Source organism: Fukomys damarensis, unplaced genomic scaffold, assembly GCF_012274545.1.
Source record: "Fukomys damarensis isolate Sample0158 unplaced genomic scaffold, DMR_v1.0_HiC HiC_scaffold_7, whole genome shotgun sequence".
Lineage (NCBI taxonomy): Eukaryota > Metazoa > Chordata > Mammalia > Rodentia > Bathyergidae > Fukomys > Fukomys damarensis.
In genome coordinates, this window is record NW_022900919.1 from 43,760,881 (window position 1) to 43,779,010 (window position 18,130).

At 44.2% G+C, this 18,130-nt stretch overlaps 1 protein-coding gene across 1 annotated transcript in view; it reads left to right on the top strand.

Annotated features, from left to right (window-relative positions):
* LOC104853181 overlaps positions 1-18,130 on the top strand; it is a 46,255-nt gene that overhangs the window by 8,446 nt on the left and 19,679 nt on the right. Inside the window, exons 4-7 of the mRNA XM_010611063.2 lie at positions 9,536-9,747; positions 11,680-11,991; positions 13,379-13,687; positions 17,060-17,377. Coding sequence (XP_010609365.2) covers positions 9,536-9,747; positions 11,680-11,991; positions 13,379-13,687; positions 17,060-17,377 — 1,151 coding nt within the window. The remainder of the gene's footprint in view (positions 1-9,535; positions 9,748-11,679; positions 11,992-13,378; positions 13,688-17,059; positions 17,378-18,130) is intronic.

The window sequence follows — 18,130 nt, forward strand, 5'->3', positions numbered from 1 at the left end:
TTTTTTTTTTTTTTTTTTTTTTGGTACTGGGGATCTAACTTGGGACCTTGTGCTTGCAAGGCAGGGGACCACCGAGTTAAATTCCCAGCCCCCAAAACTATGCAAGTATTAAGCAGTAACTCCCAATTCCCTCTTTCCTCCAGTTTCTGGTAACTTCTAATCTTCTTTCTGTCTCTATGAATTTTCCTGTTCTAGTTATTTCATATGGAATCACAATATTTACCCTTTTATTGGGCTTATGTTTTGGGGCACCATGTGTCAAGGCTTATCTTTGTGTGGCATACATCACAATTTCATTCTTTTCTATGGTTGAATATAATTCCATTGTATGTAGATACTATATGTCATTTAGCTTTTGATCTGTTGATGGACACTTAGCCTGTTTCCACATTCTGGCTATTGTGAATAATACTATAATGAATGCTGACATATGATTATCTATTTTTTTAAATTGTTTTTTCTCATTGAGTTTATTAGTACATTTTAGGTATACAGTACGGTTACATTCATCATTGGGATCTTGTACCTTTACATGACAGGTCTTGGTTGCACCAGTCTGTATTAATGTTGCGATTTTCAATAGTTAGGCTTTGGTTTATCATGTGTTAGGGATACAAATTCATGTTTTGTATGTGGAAGTCCAGTTGTCTCTGCACAACCTGTTGAAGGTACTGGCACTCTGCTATAATAAGTAAGAAATATTAAGAGTCACAAAATCATAGGACTATAATCTTAGAATCATAAAGACTTTAGAACATAGAAACATAGAATTTTACAACTGGGAATCATAAATTCAATGAATAAAAATTCTCAAATTGAAGCCCTCCCTGGGCTTGCCTCTGCTTATAAGATGACAAGACATAAAATGATTTTCCTGATATGACCTGTTCTATCTCTGGCCTCATTTCTCATCACTGATCTCACCTCTCACCCCAATCCTATTTTGTCTCCTCTACTTTCTGTTAAACACAAATTCTATCTTATACCCAGGGTTCTAGCCATGTCTTAAACTATTCAAGATTCTATGATGTACTTTTATATTATCCAGGACATAGAAAACCCTCAGCAATCATTTGTTAATCTAATTCATGAATAAAATCTTAAAGTTCTCAGCACAGTGTGTAGCACATGGAGATATTAAACTCTAGCCACCTCTATCAGCCATCTGATTTGTGCCTGATACTCTTCTAAGCATTTCATATGCATTAATTTATTTTGTTTTCATGACCATATGTGGTAGATGCTATTATTATTCTCGTTTTAGAAATGGGAAAGCTAAAACAGAGAAGATAGCAATTTGCTCAGCTAGGCAGAGGCAGAGCTGGGATTCAAACTTAGGAAACTCTCATAAATTAGCATGAAACCCATTATTTGCCAGGCATTGCATTGATGTCAGATGTGTCACAAGCATAATCTCTAATTATATGCCAATCCCCTTAATACCTGAAGAAATGGAGGCCCAGAGAGGTAGGGCACTTCTCCAGGGTTACTCAGCTGGTAAAAGCTGAGACTGAAGTTTTAACCAGGCCTGACTGCTGTAAATCCCACACTCTCTGCTGTACTTGGTTTGTCTCCTGGACTGACTCTTGGGGAAGTGAATATCTTTGTCACTTGTCAAGCCATCAATCTCTTCTTCCTTGGAGACATAGCTCCAGAATCCCTTGATTGCAATGCACTCCCTATTTCTTCCCACTCACCCCACTTGCCCAAATCAGTTTTCCTACAACCCCTTCCTCTGCCCTCCACACAGCCAGAGAGCCCAGCGGTTAAATATACAGGGTCTGTGCTCAGGTGGCCTTGAATTTAAACCATAGATCTTCTGGGTGGCCTTGACTAATGCTTTGATTTGAGCCTTGTTTTTTTTCATCTATGCACTAAGAAAACCATCTCTTTCATAGGGCTGGGTGAAATATGCACAAATTTTGACTCATTGTTGACCGAAGTGTTCACAACAGTGTATTACAATGATCTGTGTAAATGTTTGTCTCTGTCATTTGACTGGAGGGCAGGAACTGATTCTGATGCATCTCTTTGCCACTAGCACTCAGTATGGTTTAGAACAGGTATTAAATGAATGTAGAATAAATGAATGAAAAAGAAATGAACCTGAGAATCCTGTAGTCATACTGTCATTCACACATAACATGTAAGAAATTTGTGTCACAAAGCTGAAAAACTGGATCATCCATGTTAGTAACACATTGTATATTGCCACCCATTACACACACACACACACACACACACACACACACACAAACACACACACACACATTTACACTCCAATACTTCTCCCCTTCACTTCTCTCCCCTTTTCTCTTCTTTTCCTTTCTCTTCCCTTCTGATCTGTCCTCTTCTATATTTTTTATTTTTAAAAAATGCTGTGCTACTTCATGGCCCATAAAGGCACTGTGACCTATGGTTTGAAAAATACCTCTCTGGCCCCATTTCTCAGCATTATTTCCAGCATGCCTAAATTGACACCTGCACTTGCACACCCCTAGGGAAGGGAAGTTCCTTTCACATGGTGAGAGATTTCATTGCTGGATAGTACTGGTTGCTAGAAAGCCCTTCCTTCCAACAAGCTGAAGTGAGCATGCTGTACTTCCCCATTTAGCTGCCTGCTCTCTCTGCTCTCTGAGCAACTCACTTGTCCCTGGGTTCCCTCTTCTTCCCCTGTTCTTATGCTGTGCTTTCCCTAAGTGCAAAGAGCCAAAGAGTTCACTGTCAATGCCACTCCCTGAGGTGAAGGTTTTGATCTTCACTGCCATCTCCAATGATTATTTTTGTATTCTCTCATGGGAATGGGGTCTCCTGTGGCCAATGCATGGCTACTGACTGAAGTTTTCAGCTCTTGGAGGAGAGAAGTTTTTTGTTATGTGGGAAATAGCAAAAGAAGTTTCTTTCCCACAGCCAATCTCCTTTTCTTGTTTCCTCAACTGCTTGAATTTTCCTAGTGAGGTACTCAGTTGTTTAGCAAATAGCATCTCAGAAATCATAAGAAGGCACACTGAAACTATATTATCAGTTTTTCACATTTTAGTCAAAATTTTCCCCAGCCAGTCTTTTCTTATATCATAGGGCATGGGGATAGGAATTCTGATGGCAGCCTGCCAGAGGATCTTCTCAGAAGTGGGCAAAGGGCAGTAACTGGCTTTTACCTTGAGGCAAGTTTGTAGGACTATACAGCAAATATTTGTTGAGCACCTTCTGTGTGCCAGGCTTTGTGCTAGATGCTGAAGATACCATTAAGAGCAAGACAGGCTCATGGCTAGCCTGCTTGGAGTATGCAGTCCATCAGTAATAGGGGCCATCAGCCTATTATAACAAGGTGTAATAGGTGTTCTGCCAAGGTCAGAGAATTGGGGGAGCTCAAGGATCTCCTTACTGGGTGGGGTTAGGGAAGGTTTCCTGGGAAGACATGAGCTGAGACTTCAAGGACAAGGACAAGGAGCCTGGGGGTGAGTGACTATTTTTCATTCTCCCTGGCTTCTCTGACCAAAGTCATTGTCCCCAGCCCAGCTGGTACACTGATTTAAACCAGCCATTCTCAGGTCTTAATTCAATCAGAAAGCTGTTTTGTTCTGACTTTAGGCTGGAATTCTGTGTCTGGGTGTGGCTGAGATCTGCACTTCAGCCTTTGATGCACACCTTTGGGAAACCCTGAGCAACATTAGCATCCCTCCATCACGTCATCCAATATGCACAATTTTTTGAGCTTTGAAAGCTAGAGGAAACAGGCAGGAAGGTTGAGGTTGCCTTTCTGGGATTACCAAGCTGGCGAAGCAGAAGACAGTGGTACTGGTGACATTAGGGAGAGAGATGTATCAGGGGAGTCCCATGAGGATCTCAACTACCCCAAAGTGCCTCCTGCATCTGGGGTAGTCTGACTTACCTCCCAGCAGAAGGACAAAGGTACCTGGCACATAATTAGCAGGGCTCTTGTTTCAGAAACCTCATGTGTTTCAAGACAGGGAGGTAGAACCCAAGGCAAGCTCCAGTTTCTAAGTGAGAAGCTTCAGGGATCAGGCACCAATAGGATCATCAGAGATTGCTGTGGGGGAGGTCTGGGCCTGGGCAGGGACCCAGAGTTCAGGAAATGCAACTGAGTCTGTGAATATGAAAGAAAACTCCCACCTCTGTTCTAGTGTGTTGGATGCTGGGATTCAGAAACATGGCCCACTTGGCACACTGGTGGCAGAGCCAGATCTGAACCCAGAACAGGACTTTCTTCCTTCCTTCCCTCCCTCCCTTTCCCTTGTTTCTTCTTTCTGAGGTAGCCCTACTCTATGCAATATCTTCCGAAATTGCCAACATGCTGTCAACTTGTAAATGTCTCTCCTCCTTCCCCATTACTGGTCTGCCCTAGCGCAGTCTCCTGTGTTAAGCCAGCCACAGCTAAAGTGTCCTCTTCTCCTTGCTTCCTCCCTTCCCCTCTTGCAACCCCCCACCTCCAGGACACCCATGTGCCAGCATTTAGTCTGTGAATGGGATCTCATCCAGGCCTGCTCTCTGCTCAAGGCATTGCTCCTCCTTCCTCACTACAGGCTGCTGGATTGAGCCCTGAGGTTTCCCCTATGACCCCCCTCTGCTTCCATCACAGTAATGTGCTATGGCTTAGAAATTCCACTAATGCCTGCCCTGCATGCTGCACATTTCTTTCTGGAACACTGTCCTTGTAGAACTTCTTGTGGCTCCTTTCATTCAGGTCCCAGATCACATGCCTCTCTCTTCTTGTCCACCCTATTCAAAATATATCCTGTTGCCCTTTAACCCTACCTTCTTTATTGTCCTTCATGCCAGTTCACCCACCTGGATTTATGCTGCTTGATTACTTCTTGTTGTCCATCCTTTCCTCCAGAATGGAACTCCGTTGAGGGTGGATCCTGCTCACTTGCTCAGCACCTCTGGTGCTCTGTAAAGAGTTGTAGGGATAAATAAATTGATAATGAAGTGAATTCATTTAACTATGGTCCTGTGGCAGGCCCTGAGGACTCAGTCATGGAGCAAGTGCATAAGGAAGGGTCTCTGCCATCAAGGGGTTGGATTGCCATCTTGAGGAGAGGTGATTTCTGGCTCTGTTTGCAGGAGCCTCTGAGTGTCATGGGTGGCCAGTGTAGGTTGGACCAGACTCTTGTCTAAGAAGATAGGTTGAGGGTGAAAGATCTATGGGTCCTAGCAACAAAGAGCTGGATTTGAGGGACCATCTGGGGATTTCTGTCACTCTCTGGTCCCTGGGTCTCAGAGGCTAGGACTGAGGCCCATACTCATGATGAGGGATTTTGGGAATTGTGCTTACAGGGTGGATGAGGTCCAGTTCTTCCAGGTTCAGGCCAGTAAACTCTGATTAGAGAGATGAATGAAGACACAAGAGACAGAGAATATTTTTGTGAGGAAGTCAGGGGTCTTCACTGAAATGAAGCCTCAAACTGACTTAACCGCTTAGTTTTATTGAGAAATGAAGTCATTGTGGTCTGCTGAACACAGGTGCATATTTTAAATTAGGAAGGCATGATGACAACTACGCTGAATTGTTAACTTTATCAAATCATTCTCAGGATGTTTTTCATTTCACCTGCAAGGCTTGCCTTGTCTTCAAGTTGTTCCCATCCCTCAGGGTTAGCAGTTTTCTGTGCCCCTGAGGCAACTCCAGCAAGTGCAAGAAACTCCACACAGTTCCTACTGGTGCTAGAATCAGGAAGAAAACTGGCCTGATTCCACAAAGGGGAACTCAAGCTGCACCCATGGCTCAGCCTAGGGGAGCCCTGTGGGTACTTTGGCTCCCCTCAGCCCATCCACGGGAGAACTCCAATGTTTCCACTTCTCCTACAGCCTCCCAGTCTCACAAGACAGGCTACCCACAGCTTCCCACCTCCTGCAATCAAACCAGAGAAGTATCCTCCTTCTCTGTAGATGGCATGATTGGAGCTGAAGAACAGGTGCATAAGCCCAGGAGATAACATACTTTCTCCAGAAAACCTTCTCTGGCTTCCTTCTTTCCCTTATTCCACAGCACATATCCTCCTTTTATTTTATATATTCATGGATTTACCATCCATTCATCCATCCATCCAACCAACCATTTGTATATACAACCATTGACCCATGTATTCATTGTCCACCTGACACACTTTCCCTGAAAACTCTGCTATATTCACTGCTATGCTCTTGGCACTTATTCATAGTACTGAAAAAGGATGTGGTCCTTGCCCTCTCAGGCTTGAAGTCTAATAAGGGGAAGGGTCCCTATGTAACTAATTTCAAATTAAAACTTTAACACATCTATGATAAATGCTATGTTAGAGAAGTAGCAGAATCCACATGGGAGTGTCAGGATAGGCTTTCCTAAGGAAGGAAGTTTTGCCCCAGACCAGGATGTTCAATTGCTAGCTAGCAGCCGTATGTGGCTATGGAATGTTTGAAAAGTGATTAGCACCACTGAGCAACTGAATTTTAAATTTTATTTGATTTTAATAAATTGAAATTAAAATTTAAAAACTAAAGCAGTATAAGGGTTGTGTTTCTGTTTGTTCAACAAAACTTTATTGCTTGGCAGGACAACATTTTCACTTTGTAGGAAATTCAAAGACTAAAAAAAAAAATCATGTATGTGGTGATACTTGCCTGTAATGGGACATGACTATAATCATAGCACTGGAGAGGCTGAGGCAGGAGTTCAAGGCCAGCCTGGGCTACACAATGAGTATGACAGCCTGAACTGCATGGCAAGACCCTGTCTCAAAAAAACAAAACAAAACAAAACAAAAAACATATGTAGAATATCACAGCATTTTTATTGTTTGAATGTTGAAATGATATAACAATATTGGATTAAATATTAGTAAATAATAATTTCACCTATCTTTTAATCTTTTAAAAGTAGGTTCTGGAAAATCTAAAACTCTATATGTGTCTTGCACTATGTATCTAGACAGAGCTGAACCAAATATAGGATTCAGAGGCCAAATTAACCAGGGAGAGGAGATATGAGGGGGTTGGAGAAGGTCATACTTGTTAGGATGGAAACTCGCATAATAGCTCCTAGTTTATAAACAAGAGTTCAGATTCTATGTGCATAAGATTCAAATAATAGTAGGTAGACATCATCATACTCTTGCCACAGATACAGAAATGGAGGTTTGGGGAGGTCAAAAGAGTTGACTACAGCTCTGTGCCAAGTAACCCTTAGGTTGAATAGTTGAACTTGGCAGAGGTACCCATCTGCATTGTCTTTATTTATCTCTCTGTACACTGCTTTCAATACAACTATCAAATTTCTCTTTCCTGCTCCTCTCTGGTTCCTCCGATATTGCTGGTCATTTCTGGGCACTTGCAGAGATGTGCTCCATAATGCTGAATAAATGGATGACAATGAATGGATAATTTTACCAAACTTTAGGAAATAGCTGTTCTATGTCAGGGCCTGTTTAAGGCCCAGGCCTAACTAGTCCAGTGTAAAACACCAACATCATCTTCAGTTTAGCACCTACGTCCTCCCCTCAACTTGCCCAATGCTGTCCTGGATCCCTGCTGATAAATCTGATGGGGGTTCAGGTGAGGTATTTTTCATTCCTTCTTCCTTCCCTGTTGAGGTCCCCACTGTCCTCTGGTGTGGCAAGTTCTGGAAGGGGAGAAGGGTGAACCTCTCCTCAGCAGCGCTTTGCTCACTGGGGCTGGAGTGGAGAAGCAGCAGCCTTGGGGGCACAGGTGAGAGCCTGTAAAAGTGAAATAGCAAATCTCTGCATTTAATTGAATTAGCTCATTATCATTAGTCCAAGAGGATGGAATGCACTTATCAGGGGCCTCAGAGACAAAGCTTTAATTAACACTAGTGGGTCAGTCTGTATTCACACTCATGAGAGACTGGCCCCATTCAATGCTTGAACAAAGAAGATATACATTCTAGGAGGGGGTGTTTCAAGTGAGGCAACTTGGGTATACATTCATTGGTAACAGAAATTGAATATGCATCAATAAGTGGACTCAGTCATGTTATTGGCTTATACATAATACTGGTAACATGCTTGTTGGGTGATTTAAGGTACAAGGTCTATCTCATCTGTATTCTGGTGAAATGGCAAAACTCTTCTGGAGACAAAGACATTCCTGAGATGAGGAAGTTGGCTTGGACATGTCCAGGCATGTGATGCAGGGCAGGCCTGGACATGATGAACAAAGAAAAATTTCAGGTAGGGAGTCCATCTTAAACTACAGAAGCAAAATTTCTGTGCAAAATTCCCTTTCAAGAGGGCCCTACATGTGCACATGTGTGTGTGCTTATGTGTTGGAATGCGCCCTGTATAGTCTCTCTCCCCCAGAAACTGGTGCCTCTCTACAGCTCTGATATTACAATTTGTGCATAGGTTTTGCTTCCAGAGGAGCCAAAGACCGGAAGTTCTAGGCTTGGTCTCTATTCTCCATTGCAATCTCTCTCTCTTTCTCTCTCTTGCTCTGTCTCTCCCTCTCCTTCTCCATCCCCGCCTCTTTAAAGTAAAAGAAGACCATTTATTTGGTGGGTGGGGAAAGGGGGGGGAAAGAGAGAGGAAAATACTCCTGGTAGGCCTCTTAAAGGACCTTTCCCCCTTGCCAATTTGCATAGAGGAAGTTCAGGCTGATCTCCTGCCACATCTCTTTTCAGTTCCCCTTTCTCTTGCTCAGGGGAGCATGAAGCTAGACCAACAAATCTATGTCTACTGCATAGAGAACGAGCAGCGGAATTTATCCAGCACTGGTCTCTAGGAGTTTTCTTGCAGATCCAAGGGGCAGCTGCATAACACCCTTCTGCCACCACACCTTGGCTGATAACCTTTCACACTTCTCTGTATTAGCTGAATGCGCACACCACAAGAGCTGGGAGGTTGGGTGGGGAGGCTCAGTGTGCTGTTTCATCTTCAGTCCTGGGGATGTACCCAAGGGTCCCTCATTATTATGCAGTTCTTATTGTACCCAGCACAAACCCAGGATTGAGTTTCAAAGTCCACGCTCTAGCCAGATGTGGTGGTGCACACCTGTAATTTCCCTACTCTGGGAGGCTGCAGCAGGAAGACTGTAAGTTTGAGCCCATTTTGAGAGATTTAGCAATTTAGTGAGCCCTTGTCTCAAAATAAAAGAAACTAAAAAAGGTCTTGGGATGCAGCTCAGTGTGAAGACTCTGGGTTCAGTCCCTGGAACTGAGGGTGCTGGGGGGTATGTGGAGAAAAGAATGTGCACCTTCTGTCTTTGGTCATATTTGTCCAGGCTCAGTTCACCAGCCTTACTGGGACCACCACTGATCCATTCTCTATTCCCAGAAGCTGTCCTTTGGGTATACTCTCTCAACATGGAGGAACCCCCGGGAGAGAGGACCCCCAATTCTCATTGCATCAGGGCCAGCTCTGTGGCTGGAAGCTACAGGTGGAGCTCAGACCCTCCTTTGTCTGGCCTATAAGCACCAGATAGCAGCAGCCCTACCAGAAGCAGCACTGCCCCCCTAACTGTGGGTTAGGAGTTTGGGTGGACCGTTTTCCACAGTGACCACTTCTCTTACTCTGGTTCACAGCTCTGCTCCAGGCCTGGTTGGGGGATGGGAAGCAGGAGGTATAAGGAGGCCCCAGGCTGTCAAAAGACTAGGCGGTGGCTTCCAGGCTCATCAGAGCTTCACGCAGGTTTTCGCGGGCTCAGATCAGGGACACAGTGGACTTCTGAGCATGTTTCCTATACCTGGGCAGGTCCTGCACCCCCTCATTGCCATTCTCCTGCTGCAACTCACAGGTGAGTCCTGATTCCTGCCCACCAGACCCTCAGAGTGGGCAGAGAGCCCTGGGGGATTGCCAAGCACAGCTCCCTGTGTTTCAGGTGGGCAACAGGCCTGGAGGGCATGGCTGAGCCCTTTCCTTCTCACCAGGTGTTGTTTTGCTTCGCTTCCTCCATGTGTACCCTGTGGGTAAAGGGAGATGGTGGGAGCTTAGAGGTCAGAGGAGACATGACACAGAGGAGGGCAATGGGGGAGGTCAGGTGGTGAAAGAGGAGCCTGGTTTCCCTGATGGCAATTCTGGCCTGAGTCAGTGAGTGTGTGCAGGCAGAAAGAGTAGAGGTGAGATAAATGCCCCAGGTGATGAGTCCTGGACTCTAAGTTCACACTAACCCACTCATCCCTTTTCACTGAAAGGCTATGTAGTCTTGAGCAAGTCACTAAGTCTTTGAGTGCGTCTGCCCTTTAAGGAAGTAGAACTGTGGGAAAAATGAGTACATATACCTGAAAGTGCTTTATAAACCACAGAAGGCTGTCATCAGGTGGGGGTTAAGGAGGGAGCATGACACCTGAACACCAGAACTATGGGCTAAGAGGACACAGGTCCATGGTCTTCCTGAGCTGCCTCTCATGGCCCTGTGCTGTCATTGCTGGTACCTGTGTCTGTCTTCTACTCTTCCTGCCTGACCAGAGACTCCTTGAGAGCCAGAGTCCTGTGTTTGTGTCCTCAGCACCCAGCTCACAGACTGATGGTGAGCAGAGGTTTGAGGTGCAGCAAAATCTTAGAGAGACCATGCTGTACATGTCTGATAGGCTGTCCTGAGGAAAAGGGACAACTCTTGCCGTGCAGTTTTCCTGGGATGACTCCAGGCAATTCTAGCCTAGTAAGGGAAGCGCTGAGGTTAGAAGCAGAAATTACTTTGTCATAGTCCTAGCTGTATGAGGATGAATGAAGCTTCTTGGGGTGGAAAGAACTCCATATCACTGGAGGTGAGTAAATGGAGAAGGGATGCCTTGTGAGATGTTGATAGGAGGAACCTGACTGGGAGGTTCAACCATCCTTGTTCACTTCATACTTAAGTCATTATAAACTTATATCCACAATGGACATTGTGACTGTTGGCCAGTCCCTTCCCTACTTGGTTGTTGTTCATGTCTCTTCTTCTCAATAATACAGCCACCGTCCACCCAGATGCTCAACAGAAAAATCTGGGGATTATTGACTAAAATTTCTTCTACCTCTCATGTCTCGTCCAGCCCACTGCTATATTATAGGCCAGATCTTCCAAGTGTATCTCTAGTTTTTCTGTTTCTCGTCACCCTAGGCCAGGCCACTGTCACTTCTCCTTCTCTGATAGGCTCCCTGCTCCTTTCCCACCACCCTCCTTGCTGGCCTCCATACAGTCTTCTAAAAATGCAAATAAGCCTGCCATGCACCTGTTTAAAGTCTCTGTGGAGTGGCTGTTGATCACACAGGATGTAATCACAGTTGTTACCATGTCCCACAAGTCTCCTCTCCATCAAGGCCTCTTACCCACCATGCCCAAGTTCTATAGTCCTCTTGGATTCTTGGGTCTTCTAAGCTCTTCCCACTGGAGCCCTTTCTTACCTGCTTTTCCTGCCATCAAGGATGTTCTTCATGGGCCCTTTCACACAGCTGTTTCCTATTCCTTTCTCACTTTTAGCTTAAAATATCTTTCTCTTATCACATTTCCAGAATGAGACTTTCTGGCATCTCTGTGTTCTTTGGGTTTCTAAAGACACTGAGCCCCAGGTATGATTGAATCTGTATCTGCTGTTTACTTGTTGTCTCTGTGAACTCCCTGAGGCTGGTACCAAGCACATGACAGGTAGTAGGTCCACAGGGCCTTTATACCATGTGTGTATCTTACAATTTGAGTCCTGGATGCATCCCACTTTCAGTGTATGGTTATAGTCATTGTCTTTTGCAGCTGGGCATCCCTTCATCTCTCTGATGGGCCCATCTCAGAGGGTAATCCCAGAAATATCAGAACCTTTCAACTGCACTGCTGGCCCCTTCAGCTCTGAAGACTTTAACATCACCTGGTTTAAGAACAGTGATGAACATCCAGCCTCAGCCCAGTACCTGGTGGCTGACAACAAAGGCAATTACTCCATCACCAGCAAGGCATGGGTGACCCTGACTAGAGACGATGTCTTGTCTCAGATCACCTGTGAAGTCGCTCACGGGGACCTTGATGAGCCCTTGCGGATGACCATGAACCTCTCCCAAATGCTCTACAGTGAGTGGGCTGTACAGTATGTTTGTATATCTTGGCATCACTGGCTTTTGGGTTTTTGCCTAAAGCCTTATTTAACAAACAGGGATCTGAAATTCCACATCACTACCCCTTACCACATATAAAGAGATTAAAAAACAGCTTCCAGGGGCCAGGGCTCAGCTCAGTGGTTCGGTGTCCTGCCTTGCAAGTGCAAGGACCTGAGTTCAATCCCTGGTACCAAGAAAAACAAAAACAAAAACAGCTTCCAGAGGCTAGCCGTGCACCTCGGTTTTAGTACTAGCTGGGCCACTTCACAAGTTGTTTGATTCTGGGCACATTTCTTAACTGTTCTATGCTTCTGTTTCCTTGTAAAGTAGGAATAAAATGAAGACCTACTTTGTAGATTTTTTCTGAAGACCAAATGGATCCTTCCTTATATAACACATAGAACCATGCCTAGCTCACAGCAACCTGCTCATGAGTATCTGATCTTGTTATTACTGGCTCCAGTCTCCCTTTTTTTCTCCAGTCTACTATCTTTGTTCAATTACTATAAGGTATGATAAAAATACAGTGAATATTTAAATTAAAAATTTATTACAGTAAAAGACACATTGCTATTAGTCCCCCTCAAGACACTTACCCTTCTTTCAATCACACTTATTGCATTACTCTTGCTACTTTCTGAAGCAGTTATGGAAGTCTTCATTTGTGTCTTTATGAGGTGTAATTAAAAAAATATGGTGAATGCTACTGTCAAGTGTCATTCAATGGAAAAGTATGCGTGTGAAAACATTGTGGTGTATTCTCATCCACCTTATTTGTTGGTCCTGGCACCATGCAATTTCTGGCCTTCTTCAAAGTCAAAATGAAAGAACTTTGAGAACTGCTTTAGAAAGTGGCAAGAATGATTGGCCAAGTGTTTTTGAAGTGAGGGGAGTATTTTGAGGGGCACTAATGGAAATCTATCTCTTACTATAATACATTAAAATTGTAAATATTTACCATATTTTTCAATCACACTGCATATCACTACTATTACTTTTAAATTCTAAATATTCATTCAATAAGTAATGAATATCTGCTGTGTGGCAGGTACTGTTCTAGTTGCTGTAGATATAGTAATGAGCAATATTAAGTCCCTGTCCTCATGGCATTATATTTGAATACATTTTACAATTATACTTCATCATACAAAACATTTAAAACATACAGAAAAGAATATACTAAACACTCATGTGTCCCCACCCACCATATTTAATAGATATTAATACTGTCACTGTTTTCCTTACAGTGAGTATAGAAAGAGTGAGAGATCTTGAGGCTGGTCCCTGGGATGGGGAAACTCAGGGTGGGCCAGGCAGGCAGGGGCTAATTTCACCAGCTTAGTGTCTGTTCCTCTGTCTAGTTATCCCCTCCTTGAATATCACCAAATCCTCTGAGACCCATCACCACCAGCATCAGAAAGTGAACCTCACTTGTCATGTGAGCCACTTCTACCCTTCCCACCTGAAGCTCATCTGGATGAAAAACGGGCACAAGATCCTGGAGGAATTCCCTGAGGTCACAAGCAATCTGGATGGGACGTATTCCCTGGAGCACATGCTGCTGGAAGAGGCCACACTGGATGGGTGTGAGTTTGCCTGCTGGGTGGTCCAGGGTGACCAGGTCCCAGTCAAGGCAGTCATCAATGTGCAGGCCTCTAGCAAGAACAACGGTAGGTGCAGCTCTGGCCCAGCCCCTCTGGATGGCAGAGTGAAGGCCAGGGGCTGAGAGTAGCTCTGGATGAAGGTGGATGAAGGCAGGATGCCCTAGATGATGAGAAAATTCTCACTCACTCCCAAACTGTGCTCCCCCTACCTTCACCACACTCTACCAGGAAGGAGTTGTCTATCCTCCCCCATTCCATGCACTCTTCACACGGCAAGTTCTCCACCTTAACACTTGACTAGGAGACAATTTAAGGATGGCTGGGCACCAGTCCTTTCTAGGAAGGCTGTTAAGGCTGGTTCAGTTGAAGTTTCTGGAAGTTGGCTTTAAAGAGAGTCCAGAGCCTTGACTACCTTGGATGAGAAAAAGGGTGGCTGCAGGCCTTCACATAGGGTGGGTGTACTTTCTCCTACTTCTTGTCCTCCTGTTTCCACTCTTCATTCCCTTTCCCTCCACCTTCTAACTTCAATTTCCTCCCATCTTTTGTGGCCAAAGACAATTTTTTCCACCAGGAGCACTACCCACTGGCAGTTCAGACTGAGATGGGCTAGAGCTGCCTTCTTCTCACTCTGATCCGCTTTGAAGGATGAAGTACTACTGGCCAGGAGGGGCTGAGGGGTGCCTGTACATAGTGATGGGAGATATGATGACTGGGCAGGCATGTGCAAGCCCAGGGAAAGCCAGCATGCCTGGCAACAGCTGTCCAGAGTTGCATGAATCGGGGAAGGAGCTTTTCCTCCCTACCTTGTGCATCTGCATAGTGTAGTGAACAGCTCGGGTGCACTGCAGACACAGGGTAGACCAGTGTGATCTTTATAGAAGGAGGCTTCCACTTTGCCCTCTCTTTTTCCCAGACAGAATTGGCCTTTATCTGCTTCCTGTAGGAATTCTCAGGGTAATGATCTCATTCACCTTTAAATTTCTCCATTTTTTCCCTTTCCCCAATTTTTTTTGATGTCCAGCAGAAAAAACGTCCACCCAGTAAGGTGTATAGATCAGGATGAAAAACTTCAAACTATTCCTTTCTGATGATAAGCAAGTTGCATTAGTAATGTATTGACTCATGCTGAGTTTTTCCATCTCTGTTGTATTATTCTCCTTCACCTGATTACAGTATTTCTGGCCTGTGGATGCAGAATGAACCCCCAAAGCTTCACTTTGATGATATTGCTACCTACATGGCTGTATGAGACTCAGGGATGCAGGGGGAAGGTAGCCTTCTCTTCAAATATTCAGGCCTCTTTCTAATGGCATTAGCACATCTTTGAGGGGGAGCCTCTTCAAGCCACTCCAAAAGACTTTTCATCAGTACCCCAGCCCTTGTATGCTCATACCCCATACCCTGTTCCTATTTGGCTAACAGTCATGGAACACTTACTCTGTACCAGGCATCCACACTCACGTGACTGGATCCTATGACAGGTAGAAGGTAGCACTGGGACTAAGATCTCCAAGGACTTAGCATTTTAGGATAGCTTAGGATGCAGCTAACTGTTCAGAAATTCAGTGTGTTTTCCTGTAATTTTGTCTTCTATCCTGCCAGAGAATACAAATCTTGATGTTTTCTTAAGCCTCTTCTCAAATCTGCTTCTTAAATACTCTATTTCTGATTTTTATTTCTCCTGAACTGTCACATCTGTCTCCACCATTCAGTCTCCACAGTTGGTGCTTAAACTATGGGGCTTCTTGAAAGGTTTTATCATACCACAAACAGCTCCCCATTGTCCTTGGAACAGGGACATTCCCTTATGCTTGGAAGTGGCCACATTTTGGAGTTGTAGGGACCAGTGTCACACTGTAGCACTTTCACTGCCCATCTGTGTGACCTCAGGCAAAGCAGTTCTCTTTCTGAGTCATTTCTTCCTCTGTGCAGGGATGATCACTATTCCTACCTTTCTGGGACCCACTGAGGTTTGCTTTCCTTGATTCCTACATGAGATCTAGACAGTGGGACACACAGTAAGGGCTCTGCAATGATTGAGTACAATCCCCATAGTACCCAGAAAGTTAAAGATAATTATCAGTATAAAGCCAGCAGCGGCACCATGATATAGCAGAAAAACCCTCAGCTTGAGTTCAGAATTTCCATGCTCCATCATCAGTTCTGTTCTCCATGAATCCACTAGCCAAGTCCCTAACCCTGTCTGAGCCTTTTTTGTCTCTGTTCACATTAAAAATGGAATGAAGAACAATTCCACAGATGGTCCTTGTGAGTATATGATGCTGATGGCTGCCATTTGTGGAGTCATTAGCATGCACCACATATTCTACACCAGCTCCTTTACTTAATTAATTTTTTTCTTTGTTTTTTGTTTTTTTAGTACTGGGGATTGAATTCAGCACCTTGGGCTTGCAAGGCAGGCATCAGAATCACTGAGCAAATCCCCGGCCCTCCTTTACTTAATTTATTTACTGAGAATTAAGGATCATTTCCATTTTACAAATACAGTGGACCCTTGAGTCACAACAAGCCCAATATAGGAGCAACTTGGGTTATGACCAGAATTTTAGTTTTAATTTACAACCAGAGTCTAGAGTTATGACCCAAATGCCAGCTGCTTATGCTTTCAGATGGTCTCAGATACAGATTTAACCCTGACACAGTTTTGGAAGGAACATTACAACATTCTTTCTTATGTGGAGTTACATGAGAAATCCTGGGCCAATGTCTCCCTAAGGACATTGAAATCAACCTGTATACAAGAGAGAGAGAGACTTTGAAGGCTGTGTAGAGGAGTCTGACCCTTCAATTGACCAAGTTACAACCAGCCCTTGGGAATGAATTAAGTTTGTAAATCAAGGGTCCACTGTAAGGGATTGAGTCTTAGTTAAGTTGTTCAGATTCACCCAGGGGAGGTTTGGGAATGCAAAGTTGGGCTGAGTGGGCCCCCAAAACCCATACTCTAACCTCTTCCCATGACCTACCTGTGAAAAGTGAGGAAGCTCCCCTTTTAAGGACCAAGGACAGGGCTGAAGGGTGGTGAGGGCATGGACTCTGGGAGCAGACTGCCTGGCCAGAACCTGTGGCTCTGGTGTGGACTAGCTTTGGGCCTGAACAGATACTCAGCCTACCTGGGCATCAGTTTCCTCATCTATATAATGGGATTGGTTCCCCAGGTTTGCTGTGAGAACTCAGGGCATTGGGGAAGAGCCCATGAACAGGATGTGATATGGGAGTTTGCTGTATGATACTGGCCTCACTACAGACTGCATAGTCCCTTGTGGCTCCCTGTCCAGCCTCTGACAGCAGCTTCAGTTGGTGCCTCTCATCAGGGACTATTCAAGCCCTGTGGAAGGGGAGCAGCAGAAATTCTGAAGACTCATTTACATAGGGATTCAAGCAACTATAGCATGGGCTCATAAGGATCTCTCCTTGCAGGAAGGATGTCAACAGAACGGATCTCTGGCAACTTGGAAGGCCCGCAGCAACGTTTTGAGCCAGGCACAAGCATCCAACTGACATACACATTATCCAGGTTACGCAAAAATCATGTTGTGGTGACCTGCCTCAAAAACAACCACAAACTCCCCAAGCCCCAGACCAAGTTTCTCCCTATTGGAGATACCTATAATGTCACCAGCACTGTATCTGTCCCACTGACCAAAGATGATGTGTTCTCCTTTGTCCACTGCAAGGTCAAGCAGAATTCCACACTGATTTTCCAGAAAAACATCAGCCTGAGCCAGTATCTCCGTGGTAAGAGCTTTCTCTTTGGCTGAGTCAGTGAAGAGTTGGGCTGGGGGCTCTGTCAGTTTTTCTCACTGAGAAATGCCTTCACTTGGTTGTGCAAGGGTTCAATAATTAACACCTGTAAAGTACTCAGTCCAGTGTCTATGCCGTACTGACCACACATAGTTGTGTTTGTTGTTGTTGTTGTTTTTTTTTTTTTGTACCAGAGATTGAACTCGGGTCCTTGCACTGGCAAGGCAGGCCACTGAACCACTGAGCTAAATCCGCAGCCCTGTTGTTTTTTATTATTCACATTAACTCTCAGAAATCACCACCTTCATTTGTAAAAATGGAGACAAAATATCTTCTAGAGATTTAATTTTAATATTTATAGGAAGGGCTTTGTGAACCTCTAAATTTTAGAGATTATGATGGTTTTAGATTATTCTACTGGATATGGATATAATTTTGTTTGTTTTTTTGTTTTGCTTTCTTGGTTTTCCTGGACTAGACCAATGTTTGGCAGATTAAAAGCAGTAAAGTCATAAAGTATCATGCCTAGAAAGAATCTTAGTGATCATCTCAGTGTTTCTGACAATTCTAAAGCCCTGAGAAGTCAAGTGGATATGCAAGTGGGTTGCAGAAGTCAAGTGGGTTATGTAGCAGTAAAATGAAATCTTTAAAGCATATTGGATTTTAAAATTTACAATTTTTTTTTTTTTTTTTTTTTTTTTTTTTGTACCAGGGATTGAACTTGGGTTCTTGTGCTTGCAAGACAGG